The 12,323-nt window shown below is 46.3% G+C and overlaps 1 protein-coding gene across 1 annotated transcript in view; it reads right to left on the minus strand.

Annotated features, from left to right (window-relative positions):
• Positions 1-227: 227 nt before the first annotated feature.
• LOC129702347 (phosphatidylinositol 3,4,5-trisphosphate 5-phosphatase 2A-like) overlaps positions 228-12,323 on the minus strand; it is a 109,823-nt gene continuing 97,727 nt past the window's right edge. The window contains exons 18-23 of the mRNA XM_055644109.1: positions 10,998-11,079; positions 10,379-10,468; positions 8,621-8,734; positions 4,828-4,916; positions 3,157-3,244; positions 228-825 (exon numbers count right to left, since the gene is read on the minus strand). Coding sequence (XP_055500084.1) covers positions 632-825; positions 3,157-3,244; positions 4,828-4,916; positions 8,621-8,734; positions 10,379-10,468; positions 10,998-11,079 — 657 coding nt within the window. The 3' untranslated portion in view covers positions 228-631. The remainder of the gene's footprint in view (positions 826-3,156; positions 3,245-4,827; positions 4,917-8,620; positions 8,735-10,378; positions 10,469-10,997; positions 11,080-12,323) is intronic.

The raw sequence follows: 12,323 nt of genomic DNA on the forward strand, positions 1-12,323 counted from the left end.
GATTATTATTTCAGTTTGGAGAACCTTTGGCAGAAATGAATGTATAAGGTGAACTCAGTTTTACTTCCTCCACAGTCGCTGGCTGACCTGCTGGGTGGTTCCAGCATTTGTTTCAGATAAGCAGCAAGTAGTGTGATGCATAACTCACATTTTTGGCAATTATTTCCCTCTCTTAACCCTTCTTCTCCCTCCATTCACACCTACTCCAGTCCAATTACATGCAATTTAACAAACCTTCACCACCTTCTCTCAACCAACATCAACATGGAGGAGGTCTGAAGAAGGGTTTTGGCCCGAAACGTTGCCTATTTCCTTCGCTCCATAGATGCTGCTGCACCGCTGAGTTTCTCCAGCATTTTTGTGTACCTAACATTCATCTCTCTCTTGGTCTCACCCGCTCACTGATATTTCCTTTCTTCTCTTCACCTGTCCCCTTTCACTGCAACTTGAAATGATGATTTGAATATAAATGTTTTTTAAAGGTCTCCATTGGTGCTGCCTGACCAGCTGGGCGATTGTAGCTTTTGCATCTTTATCTCAGAAATCTAGCATCTGCAGTGTTTTTCTCGTGACGGCTGCTGTTCCACTGCAAGGCTGAGAAACCCATGAACTCCAGCAACAATGTGAAGCGTTAGGAATGCTCTCCCTCTCCCACCCTAGAGAACGCACCATAGAGACGCTCCCGAGTCCGTTTACGCTCCGCGGGAACCACAACCCTCATCGTCACCCGGATAGACCCTGACTCATCTCCCAGGTGAGATAGTCCCGTCTCAAACATCTGTGGCGTGCTTCCTATCAAAGACTTCAGTGCAATACAGCACTCTCCTGCAACAGATCAAGAGGCAAGGTTGATTCAAGTGGAAATGTTGACTGAAAGATTCACATGTACTTAATGGTATTAGACAATAGACAATAGACAATAGGTGCAGGAGTAGGCCATTTGGCCCTTCGAGCCAGCACCACCATTCAATGTGATTATGGCTGATCATCCTCAATCAGTGCCCTGTTCCTGACTTCTCCCCATATCCCCTGACTCCGCTAATTTTAAGAGCCCTATCTCGCTCTCCTTTGAAAGCTTCCAGAGAACCTGCCTCCACCGCCCTCTGAGGCAGAGAATTCCACAGACTCGCCACTCTCTGTGAGAAAAAGTGTTTCCTCGTCTCCATTCCAAATGGCTTACTCCTTATTCTTAAACTGTGGCCCCTGGTTCTGGACTCCCCCAACATCGGGAACATGTTTCCTGCCTCTAGTGTGTCCAAGCCCTTCTCTTATATTATACTAGAATTTCTGGTATTATACTAGAATTTCTGCAATTAATGGTCACCTTTACATTCTTTGGAGCATATAGATTGAAATACTTTTGGGGTGTTTATTTTATGTTCAATGGAGTGAGAGATACTGATCAACTAAGATGGGTGCTTGGTAGTGGGTATATATCATTAACCTGGCTTAAGCTAGTGTAGTCTGAGTTATATGTCAGGTCTCTGAAGGGAGATTATCCATTGCCAAAATAAGAAAATCCTTCTCGCCTGGGTCCATCTATTACCTACCATGCTGTGTCCTGCCTCTCCCCTCCTCCAACTTGCTTCTCCCCCCAAACAATCAGTCTAAAGACCGGACTTGACCTGAAACGTCACCTATCCATGATTTTCAGAGAGACTGCCTGAGCCACTGAGTTACTCCAGTACCTTGTGTCCTTTTGCAAATCATCCCCTCTGGTCTCAGGCCTTGTGGGTGGGTGGGGGAGGTAGGAGTGGGAGATGTTGTGTGGGTGGACAACAGTGCAGAGTTTACTTTTGAAGTTAATTTAATGGTAACGGCCACCATCCCGTCAACCCAGCAGAAGAAAACAATGATTGGATGATGGCTACCCACCGAATAATGAAAGGCCGAGATAGATGGATGTGGAGAGGATGTTTCCACTAGTGGGAGAGTCTAGGACCAGAGGGCACAGCATCAGAATAAAAGGGTGTACCTTTAGAATGGAGGAGGAATTTGTTTACCCAGAGGGTGGTGAATCTGTGGAATTCATTGCCACAGATGGTGGTGGAGGCCAAGTCAATGGCCTAATTCTGCTCCTATGTTTTATGGTGTTATAAGTCCCCTCCCCCTTTATATTTCCTGTGCCACCCCATCCCAATGCACACACATTTCTCCCACCATCTCGCTCCACTCCCTCCCATTTCCTTTCACTCGTATCCCTCACTCACTCATCTTCTCTCTGTATCTGACACTCCTTGAAACCGTTTCAGCTTCTTCCTTCTTTTGATACCTACTTCTCTTCCACTCTTATCCCTCCTCTGACTACATTTCATTCATCTTCTCTCTTGATCTGACACTTTTTTGTCTCCTTATTACCTTAGCTTACGTTACTTACTGCATCCATTTCCCAATCAATTCCCTCACCTTCATCCACCTTGCCTGGCCTTTTACTGCTTCCAACTCTCTTTTCCAGTTTTCTCCTCCATACTACAGTCAGCCTGAAGAAGGATCTCGACACAACATTTCACCCATCCATTCCCTCCAGAGAGGCTGTGTGATCAGCTTTAACACCAGCACTGTGTTTAGCTCACAATCGCAGCAACTGCAATTCCTTGTCAACAGCTCACTTGTGGTTATTTTTGGGACCATCTGATTCCAGGCAGCTGGCATTCTGCTGAAAGTCTCCAAACCCCTTGGCAATAGATTCTAATGGGGCACTTTGGGACCTTTACTCCATTCTGGGTATCACCTATAGTGACAGCCAGAGTTATAAAATGACCCCTTGTTATGTTTCATTCCTGGCTTCTGTAGTCCAAAATGTAATCATTTACAATGGTTGGATGGCAGGGTATCTCAAGGGGGAGAATGACAAGGCTGCTCAAACAAGTCAGTACAATGCCTAATCTCAGGCAAGCTGTCAGATATTGGTCATAACATATGTCCCTTTATAGTTCACTAACACGCTCGTATCCCAATTCATCCCTGGTCACCAGCAGGAATTTTTGCAGAATGGTAGTGACTGTAGTTGCTGCTGAAACACATTTTGAAGGCAAATTCCAAGACGATGGCTTTACCATCTTGTACACTGAGGAGGAACATCCACCTCGACATCTCAAAGTCTTGTTCCCATAAACACAAAACCTTGCAATAAAAGCTACAGCAGCTCCAACTTACCATAGGATTCATATCCATCTGTGGATTTTATGGTCAATAGCAGATGCTGATCTTGTAGATACTCAATCTCAGACAGAATTGGAGACAACTATTAAAAGCAACAACAATATTAGTTAAATAAAGAGGAGGAAACATTTCTTCATTAAGAGGATAGTGAAACCTCACAGACAGGGGAGACACAGTCATTGGGTTTATTCAAAAGAGATTTCCCGGTATTCGGGGAATCGAAGGATTTAGGGCTGATCCAGGAAAATAGAGCTGAGATAATAGATCAGATAATCTTGATGAATGACAAAGTAGGCTGGAAGCGCTGATGGACTACACCGGCTCCTAATTCTTATATTCTGTTGATCTTAAGAAACTGCAGAATCCAGTGAATACCAGAGGGAATAAGTTTGAATTGAGAAGGGCAATATTTAAAGGAGATGTGCAGGATATGTTTTTTTACACAGAGAGTGGTGGGTGCCAGGATCGCACTGCCAGGGGTGGTGTTGGAGGCAGATTGATAGTGGCCTTTAAGAGGTTTTTACATAGGCACGTGGATATGCAGGAATGGAGGGAAATGGTTCATACACAGGCAGTGGAGATTAGGTTAGCCTGACAGCATGGATCTAATGGGCCAAAATGCCTGTTCCTGTGCTGTACTGTCCTATTTAGTTTAATATAGTTTTAGTTTAGAGATACAGCACAGAAACAGGCCCTTCGGCCCATCGAGTCCACGCCGACCAGCGATCCCCGCGCACTAACACTATCCTACACACACTAGGTACTATCTGTTTAAGAGGGAACTGCAGATGCTGGAGAATCGAAGGTTACACAAAAAAGCTGGAGAAACTCAGCGGGTGCAGCAGCATCTATGGAGCGAAGGAAATCTGAAGAAGGGTTTCGGCCCGAAACGTTGCCTATTTCCTTCGCTCCATAGATGCTGCTGCACCCGCTGAGTTTCTCCAGCTTTTTTGTGTAACCTAGGTACTATCTACCTGTATAGCAAGCCAATTAACCACAAACCTGTACGTCTTTAGAGTGCGGGATGAAACCAAAGATCTCGGAGAAAACCCACGCAGGTCACGTGCAAACTCCATACAGACAGCACCCGTAGTCGGGATCGAACCCGGGTGTCCGGTGCTGCAAGTGCTGTAAGGCAGCAACTCTACCGCTGCGCCACCATGTCGCCCTATGTTCTATGCTCTTTATTTTGTTTCTCACTATAATTATAATGGAAATTACAGTACATGGTGCCTCTGATACAGAGCTGGTAGTGAGCCCTGAATCAGAGCTTGAATCTGGGGGCCAAGTAGCTTACGATTTGGTGCAAGGTAATTTCCCAGCACATGTTTCCACTCTGTCTACAACAGTGGCCATTCAATCCCATCTGGATTTAAATAGAGCACAGGAAGATTTACTCTACTCATTGTCGAGAATAAAGCTTCCCCTAAGTATCATCGAGGGCACTGAAAAATGCTGAATAAAGTTGATACAGTAATCTGTCTTAATATTTTGATCAGATGGGTTTGATGCATTTACTGTGCTGTCATCAGTCAAGAAATATTAGTCAAGTAATCAAGTAGAATTTCACATCTATCAAATCTAATTATAATATTGAATACCCTGTTGAGCATCCTCTTTCTCGAATTGTATTATTATGTTTCATTAGGAAGGGCCTTAACCTACCATTGGCAACTGATGTGCAGACCATTCAATTCTCAAGAATCCATGTTGAATGCAGAGCTGTGTACCATTATCCAAACTTTTCTTAAATTCTGTGATGGGAGAATGCATTTTAGATCACCTTATATTATTAAAACACTAGACTATGTGGGACCCAGGGTCCAGGGGGGTGTGGGGGGGGGGGGATGTGGAAGGGGGTGGGGAAAGGGGGGGGGGGGGGGGGGGGGGGGGTGAGAGAAAGAGGGGAGGGGGGGAAGGGGGGGGGGGGGGGGGGGGGGGGGTGGGGGAAGGGGGGGGGGGTTGGGGGGGAGGTGGAAGGGGGGTGTGGTCGCAGCTCACACTGCTCAACCCGCACCTTAAGCTTTCGGCCTCACGTAGCAACTCCTGGTCACACTCCGACTTCACTCAGAGGCTTCCGGTTCAACTTAACAGCTCCCGATTCATCTTGCTGATCACCTTAAAAGCAGCCCGCACGCTGCTCTCTGCCCGCACGCTGCCCATGGACTCAGCCCCACCTCCGGGTGCCGGAAGGGGCATTACCTTCATGGTGACTGACAGCCGAGAAGACCAATCTGCTGATCTCATGATTTTTTAAACCTTCATAACCTTTCTGATATTTCACCAATCAGAACAAAACTTGGTGCGCTTGGTGCAGAGGAGAACGGTGAGTAAGGCAGCAAAAAATCCTAGCGATATAAGGTACCGTTTTTGCACAAATTTTTAAAAAAAGGACAAGATGAGAGTTTTAGTAAAAGTAGAGATAGATATAGATAGAAGATAGAAGATAGATAGATGTACAGTTTAGGGATGTTTTTTCCTGTTGAACCAAACATTTAATACGTCAGACACTAGGGACAATTACTTCATACTATAATTGCATTTTAGAGCCAAAGTTGCATTTGAAAAGACATTTTCTCTGAAACATCGAAAATAGGTGCAGGGGGAGGCCATTCGGCCCTTCGAGCCAGCACCACCATTCATTGTGATCATGGCTGATCATCCCCAATCAATAACCCGTGCCTGCCTTCTCCCCATATTCCTTGATTCCACTAGTCCCTAGCTCTCTATCTAACTCTCTCTTAAATCCATCCAGTGATTTGGCCTCCACTCCCCTCTGTGGCAGGGAATTCCACAAATTCACAACTCTCTAGGTGACAAAGTTTTTTCTCACCTCAGTCTTAAATGGCCTCTCCTTTATTCTAAGACTGTGGCCCCTGGTTCTGGACTCGCCCAACATTGGGAACATTTTTTCCTGCATCTAGCTTGTCCAGTCCTTTTATAATTTTATGTTTCTATAAGATCCGAGGTTGAGGTTGAGGGGCGATTTGATGAAAGTAAATAAAATGATGACATGGATAGATAGGGTAGACAATCAGAACCTTTTTCTCAGGGTGTAAGTGACCAATAGTAGAGGACATGGATATAAGGTGAGAGGGGTGTAGGAAAGAACTGCAGGTGCTGGTTTAAAGTGAAGATAGATGCAAAGTGCTGGAGTAACTCAGTGGGTCAGGCGGCATCGCCGGAGAGAATGAATGGGTGACGTTTCGGGTCGATAATCTTCTTCAGAGGTGGATAGTTTAGTGGAGATGTGCAAGGCAAATCTTTTACTCAGAGATTGGTTGTGAGGGATATATTGCCAGAGGTATTGGGGGAAGCAGATACCAACGAGGCACGTGGAAGTGCAAGGAATGGAAGGATATAGATCATGTACAGGCAGATAAGCAGTTTAACCTGGCATCATGTTTGGTACAAAGTAAGGTTCATGTAAATAAAGTGTGGACTGGAAGTTCTCATTTAATGTATAAACAAAGAACTGCAGATGTTAGTTAATACACAAAAGGTCACAAAGCGGTGAAATGATTCAGCGGGTCAGACAGCATCTCTGGGCAACATGGATGGGTGATGACCCAAAACATCACCTATCCATGTCTTCAGAGATCATGCCTGACCTACTGAGTTACTCCAGCACGTTGTGTCCTTTCTCATTTATTAATTCAACAGGCTTGAGAAGACACATGGTTTGCTCCCGCTCATATTATAGAATCAGTTTGATACATTTATTTATGTATTCAGGTGTAACTGCGAGACCGGGTGCAGCAGCAGAAGATGCACCTGTAAAAGTATTCCCAATGACTGCACATGGCCGTGCGGAGTGTGTAAAGGTCTAAGTTGTGGAAATTCATCTCGGGTGGAGATAGATGACAGTAGTGTTGCTGAGTGATGTTGCCGGAAATTTCACAAAGAACACTAGCCAAGTTATAGTTGTGAAAACAAATGTAAAATATGGCTATTCTCATCTTGATTGGGTGACACCACCTTAAGGGGGCTGTCCCACTGCGGCGACCTAATTGGCAAGTTTAGAAGAGTTTAGGAGAGTTTGAAAAAATATTACAGTGGAATATTACAAAAAAGTTATGAACGTTTTAAAAATTGTGAGATCAGGAGATTGGTCTTCTGGCCTGTCAGTCACCATGAAGGTAACGCCCTTCCGGCACCGCTATTAATCAGCGGGTGGGGCGAGGAGAATAAAGTCCCGGAGGCGGGGCTGAGTCCGCAAGCCGTGCTAATTGAGTCCACAAGACGTGCTGATTCAGTCCGCTAGCTGTGCCAAGGAGAACGACCAGCGAAGCGGCCAGTGAAGCGGCCAGTGCCCGCTCTGAGTCCTCATCGTACCCCCAACCCATTCTCCACTGGTCCCCCTTGCTGGCTCCTAACTCCCTCCCCAGTAATACTCTCTCGTGGCTCTTCCCCCGTCTTTTCTCAGAGCTCTCCTCACTCTGCCCACACACCCCTCACAACCTTCCCCGTGCCCACACACACCCCAAGCTCTCTCCCCCCTCTGCGTCTTTACTGCAGCTGCGGAGGCTCTGGATGGCCAGACCTGGCCCGGCCCGGCCCAGCCCAGCCAACGTGGAGTCAGAGATGGGGCTGATCTCGCCAAATGGAAAGCGGAGACTCCCGGCGGAGGAGAACGACCAGTGAAGCGACCAGCACCCATCGCACCCCCAGCCTCTTCCCCTCTGGACCCCCTTGCTGGCTCCTGCCCCCTCCCTGTAATACCCGCACTCCCCCATGGCTCTTCCCCGTCTTTACTCTGAGCTCTCTCCCCGCCTGCCCCCATACCCCTACCCCCCACACCCCAACTCCCCCCCCCACACATCCCTCCCTCCCTCCCCTTCCACACCCCTCAGAATCCACACCTGCCCCTCACACCCCTCTCAAACACCCCTGCCCACACACATCCCTCTCCCCTTCACAACTCCTCTGCCCCCCCCCGACCACACCCCCCCACAAACCCCCCCCACCACACAACCCCCACAATGCCCCCCCACCCGCCACACCCCCCCCCACACCCCCCCCCCACTACCAACCCCCCCCACAAAACCCTCCTCCTCCCTCCACTAAACCCCCCCTCCCCCACACACCTCTACCCCACCCACAAACCCCTCCTCCACAACACCCCACTGCCCACAATCCCCCCCTCCCCTGCACAACCCCCCCTCCCACACCCCCCCTCCCACAACCCCCCCCCCCCAACCCCCCCCCACACAAACCCCCCCTCAACACCCCTCCCTACACACACCCCTCCCCCAAACCACCTCCTCCCCCTCCCACATCTTCCCTCCCACCCATACCCTGCCCACACCACAACGCCCCTACACCCCCCACATCCCTCCCCCCCCCCCCCCTGGCAAACCCCTCCAGCCCATAGACACACTTCCTCTCCCACCCATCATTCTTAAACCTATGATGCTGACATTAACGGCTGAAATGTAACTATTAATCATTCCTGTACCTTCTAAACAACTTGAATGGAATTCAATGAAAAACTTTGTTTTGCAAGTTGTCTTCAGGATGACCTCAATAATTTCAAACTCAATACAGGCTTGTCCAGAATTGTTACCAGGGCCTGTGAATAACAGGAATTAACATCATTCATTGGACTTAAAAACACCTGAATCAAAAGAATAACCCATTTTAATGTTGCATCTTTGATCAACCATATTATTATACATTAAGGCTGATGTGGTGATACATCAAATAGAGATGCTGCTTTACAACCCCTGTATTCTGGGATCATTGCTGATAGGGTGCTGTGTGTGTGAAGTGTGCACATTCTCCCTTTGACTAGGGTTGGGTTTCCACCAACTGCTCGGGTTTCTTCCCGCATGCCAAAGACACGCGGTTTGATCGGCTAATTGGCCACTGTATAATTTCCACGGTATACTGATGAACAGTCGAATCTGGAGTAGTCGATGAGAGTGTGGGAAGAATGAAATGGGAACTAGTACAGTGGTACAGGGTAAATGGGTACTTGATGGATGACACAGACTCAGTAGGCCGGAAGGCCTGTTTCCCGGCTTCATGACTCTCTGACCAAACTGACTAAAGGGCAGCACAGTGGCATAGAAACATAGAAACATAGAAATTAGGTGCAGGAGTAGGCCATTCGGCCCTTCGAGCCTGCACCGCCATTCAATATGATCATGGCTGATCATCCAACTCAGTATCCCGTACCTGCCTTCTCTCCATACCCCCTGATCCCCTTAGCCACGAGGGCCACATCTAACTCCCTCTTAAACTAGCCAATGAACTGGCCTCAACTACCCTCTGTGGCAGAGAGTTCCAGAGATTCACCACTCTCTGTGTGAAAAAAGTTCTTCTCATCTCGGTTTTAAAGGATTTCCCCCTTATCCTTAAGCTGTGACCCCTTGTCCTGGACTTCCCTAACATCGGGAACAATCTTCCTGCATCTAGCCTGTCCAACCCCTTAAGAATTTTGTAAGTTTCTATAAGATCCCCTCTCAATCTTCTAAATTCTAGAGAGTATAAACCAAGTCTATCCAGTCTTTCTTCATAAGACAGTCCTGACATCCTAGGAATCAGTCTGGTGAACCGTCTCTGCAATAATGTCCTGTAGGGCTGCTGCCTTACAGCACCAGAGACCCGGGTTCGATCTTGACCTCAGGTGCTCTCTGTGTGGAGTTTGCGTGTTCTCCCTGTAACTGCATGGGCTTCCTCTTAGTGCTCTAGTTTCCCACAACCCAAAGATGTGTGTGTTTGTAGGTAAATTGCCCATAGTATGTAGGGAGTGGATGAGAAAGTGGGATAAAATGAAACTGATGTGAATGGGTAATGGAATGTCAGCATGGACTCAATGGGCCAAAGGTTCTATTTCCATGCCCTGTCTCTAAACTAAACTAAACTAAACCAAGTATAAAAATGCCTCTTTTGATTTAATAATAGTGCATCCATCTCCCTTATTTACCCCATTATATGCAGTATTTTTCTATTGCCTTAATGGCAGCCCAGCTGGTGAAAGCAATTTGATATTTACCCATTGCAGCATTCCCAAAATCCCTGATCTGTTCAATGTGCCGAACATATTTTAAAATTAAAAGATTTGGCTTTACCTGCCTCTACCACTTCCTCCGACAGCGCATTCCATATATGTACTGGCGTCTCTGTGACAATACTAATCCTCAGATCCCTTTTAAATCCCTCCCCTCCCATCTTGAACCCGCACCCTCTGGGCATAACTTTATTCCAATACCTTTTTTTGACACAAACTGGGAAGTGACTCCAATTTCGAATGTAGAAAAAACAGGTGAATGGTCACTGGTCATGATGTCATCCGTGCAGCCTGCAGAAAGCAAAAGCAAGTGAATAAAATCAAAAGGTTCCTCTCCAGATTGGAGGAGGAAACAGAACCCACACCTAATCTGCTCATCAATTCAGAGCAGAAACTAATATTTAATTGGTATATTACTGGAACTTGAGAAAACAGGTGCAAGGATAAAAAAAAATCTCCATTAACCTCCTGACCAACCACAGATAATGACGTGGTTCACAATTTCTTTTATTGCTTTCAGTGCTAGTGTTAAACAGCTGTTGTGTTAAGCTGCAAGCTGTATTCATTATAGTTCTTAGATATGATGGCATTTGCAATATATGTCCTCATTGCCTTTTGACATGGGCCTCTTAAGAATATAAGAAGCATAACTGCTTGCATTGGAAAGGCTGATTGAGTTCAGCTTCCCAAACTTTGTGGAAAATGTCTGTACATACTGGTGAATGATAACTGTGGCACTACAGCACTTCACTTGCCGTTTACCCCTTTGTTTTTAGTTGTAGAGGAAACAGTATTGCCAATATGGAAAGATTGTACTCACCATATGACGTACACTGATTATACGTCTCTGGATAGGATTTCCACAAGACCCTATCACACCAAGATGGAACATTTATCCTTATCTATAACATAGACAAAGAGCAACAATATGATGGGTGTTTGGTTATGGTTTTCCTCTTTTCCCATGTGAATAATGAAGGGGAATTTACAATTTCTAGTCAAAGGTTCTAATTGCTGAATTGCAGAGGTTTGGACACTTTAAACCAATGCATCGAAACTTTCTCCACCGCTCTTTCAGTACTCTGCATTAATCATTAACTTAAAACGTTGACTGTTTCTCTCCCCATGGACACTGTATGACCTCTGATCTCCTGTTAATTCTAAAATAATACTGACTTCAAATGGAAAGTAAAATCTGATGGGGTGTGAAACCATGGTCGCACTTGATGCTGAATAACATTTAGAGAAAACATCCCAAGGCAGCAATTGTACATCAACAGCAAAGGCTTCATAGACACAAAAAGCTGGAGAAACTTAGCGAGTCAGACAGCATCTCTGGAGAAAAAGGAATAGGTGACGTTTCGGGTCGAGTCCTTTCTTCAGACTGAGAGTCAGGGGAAAGGGAAACGAAAGATATATATCTCTAGAGATAGAGAGATAGAGAACAAATGAATGAAAGATATGCAAACAAGTTACCATGATACAGGCCATTGTTAGCTGTGGGCTCGATGAAAATGAGTTACAGATAACGAGACACAACAAGATGGGGAGAAGGCAGGCACGGGTTATTGATTGGGGACGATCAGCCATGATCGCAAAGAATGGCGGTGCTGGCTCGAAGGGCTGAATGGCCTCCTCCTGCACCTATTTTCAATGTTTCTGTTTCTAAGATTACTTTGAAGCTAGCATGACGGATGGGGGAGGGATGAAGAGAGAGGGGATGCAAGGGTTACTTGAAATTAGATAAATCAATATTCATACCACTGGGTTGTAAGCTGCCCAAGCGAAATATGAGATGCCGTTCCTCCAATTTGCATTTGGCCTCACTCTGACAATGGAGGAGGCCTAGGACAGAAAGGTAAGCGTGGCAATGGGATGCAGATTAAAGTGTTTGGCAAGGCGGCCCCAGAGGTGAAGAAGGATGTTGGGGAGGAGGTCTTAGAGATTCCCAGTGTATATGAGCATCAATCTGTGTCCAACAAATGTACTGATTTAGTCCAACCACGGCAGGTTTGCAAGTTACCCGAAGCCACTGCAGGCACAGTCTAACAGAGAAACATTGATGGATATATGCAGCTCACAACCGATTTTGATTAATTATCCATAATGCTGACTAAAGGGCACTGAGGATGGCAGATGCTGTGTG

The sequence above is a fragment of the Leucoraja erinacea genome, chromosome 12 (assembly GCF_028641065.1).
Source record: "Leucoraja erinacea ecotype New England chromosome 12, Leri_hhj_1, whole genome shotgun sequence".
NCBI lineage: Eukaryota > Metazoa > Chordata > Chondrichthyes > Rajiformes > Rajidae > Leucoraja > Leucoraja erinaceus.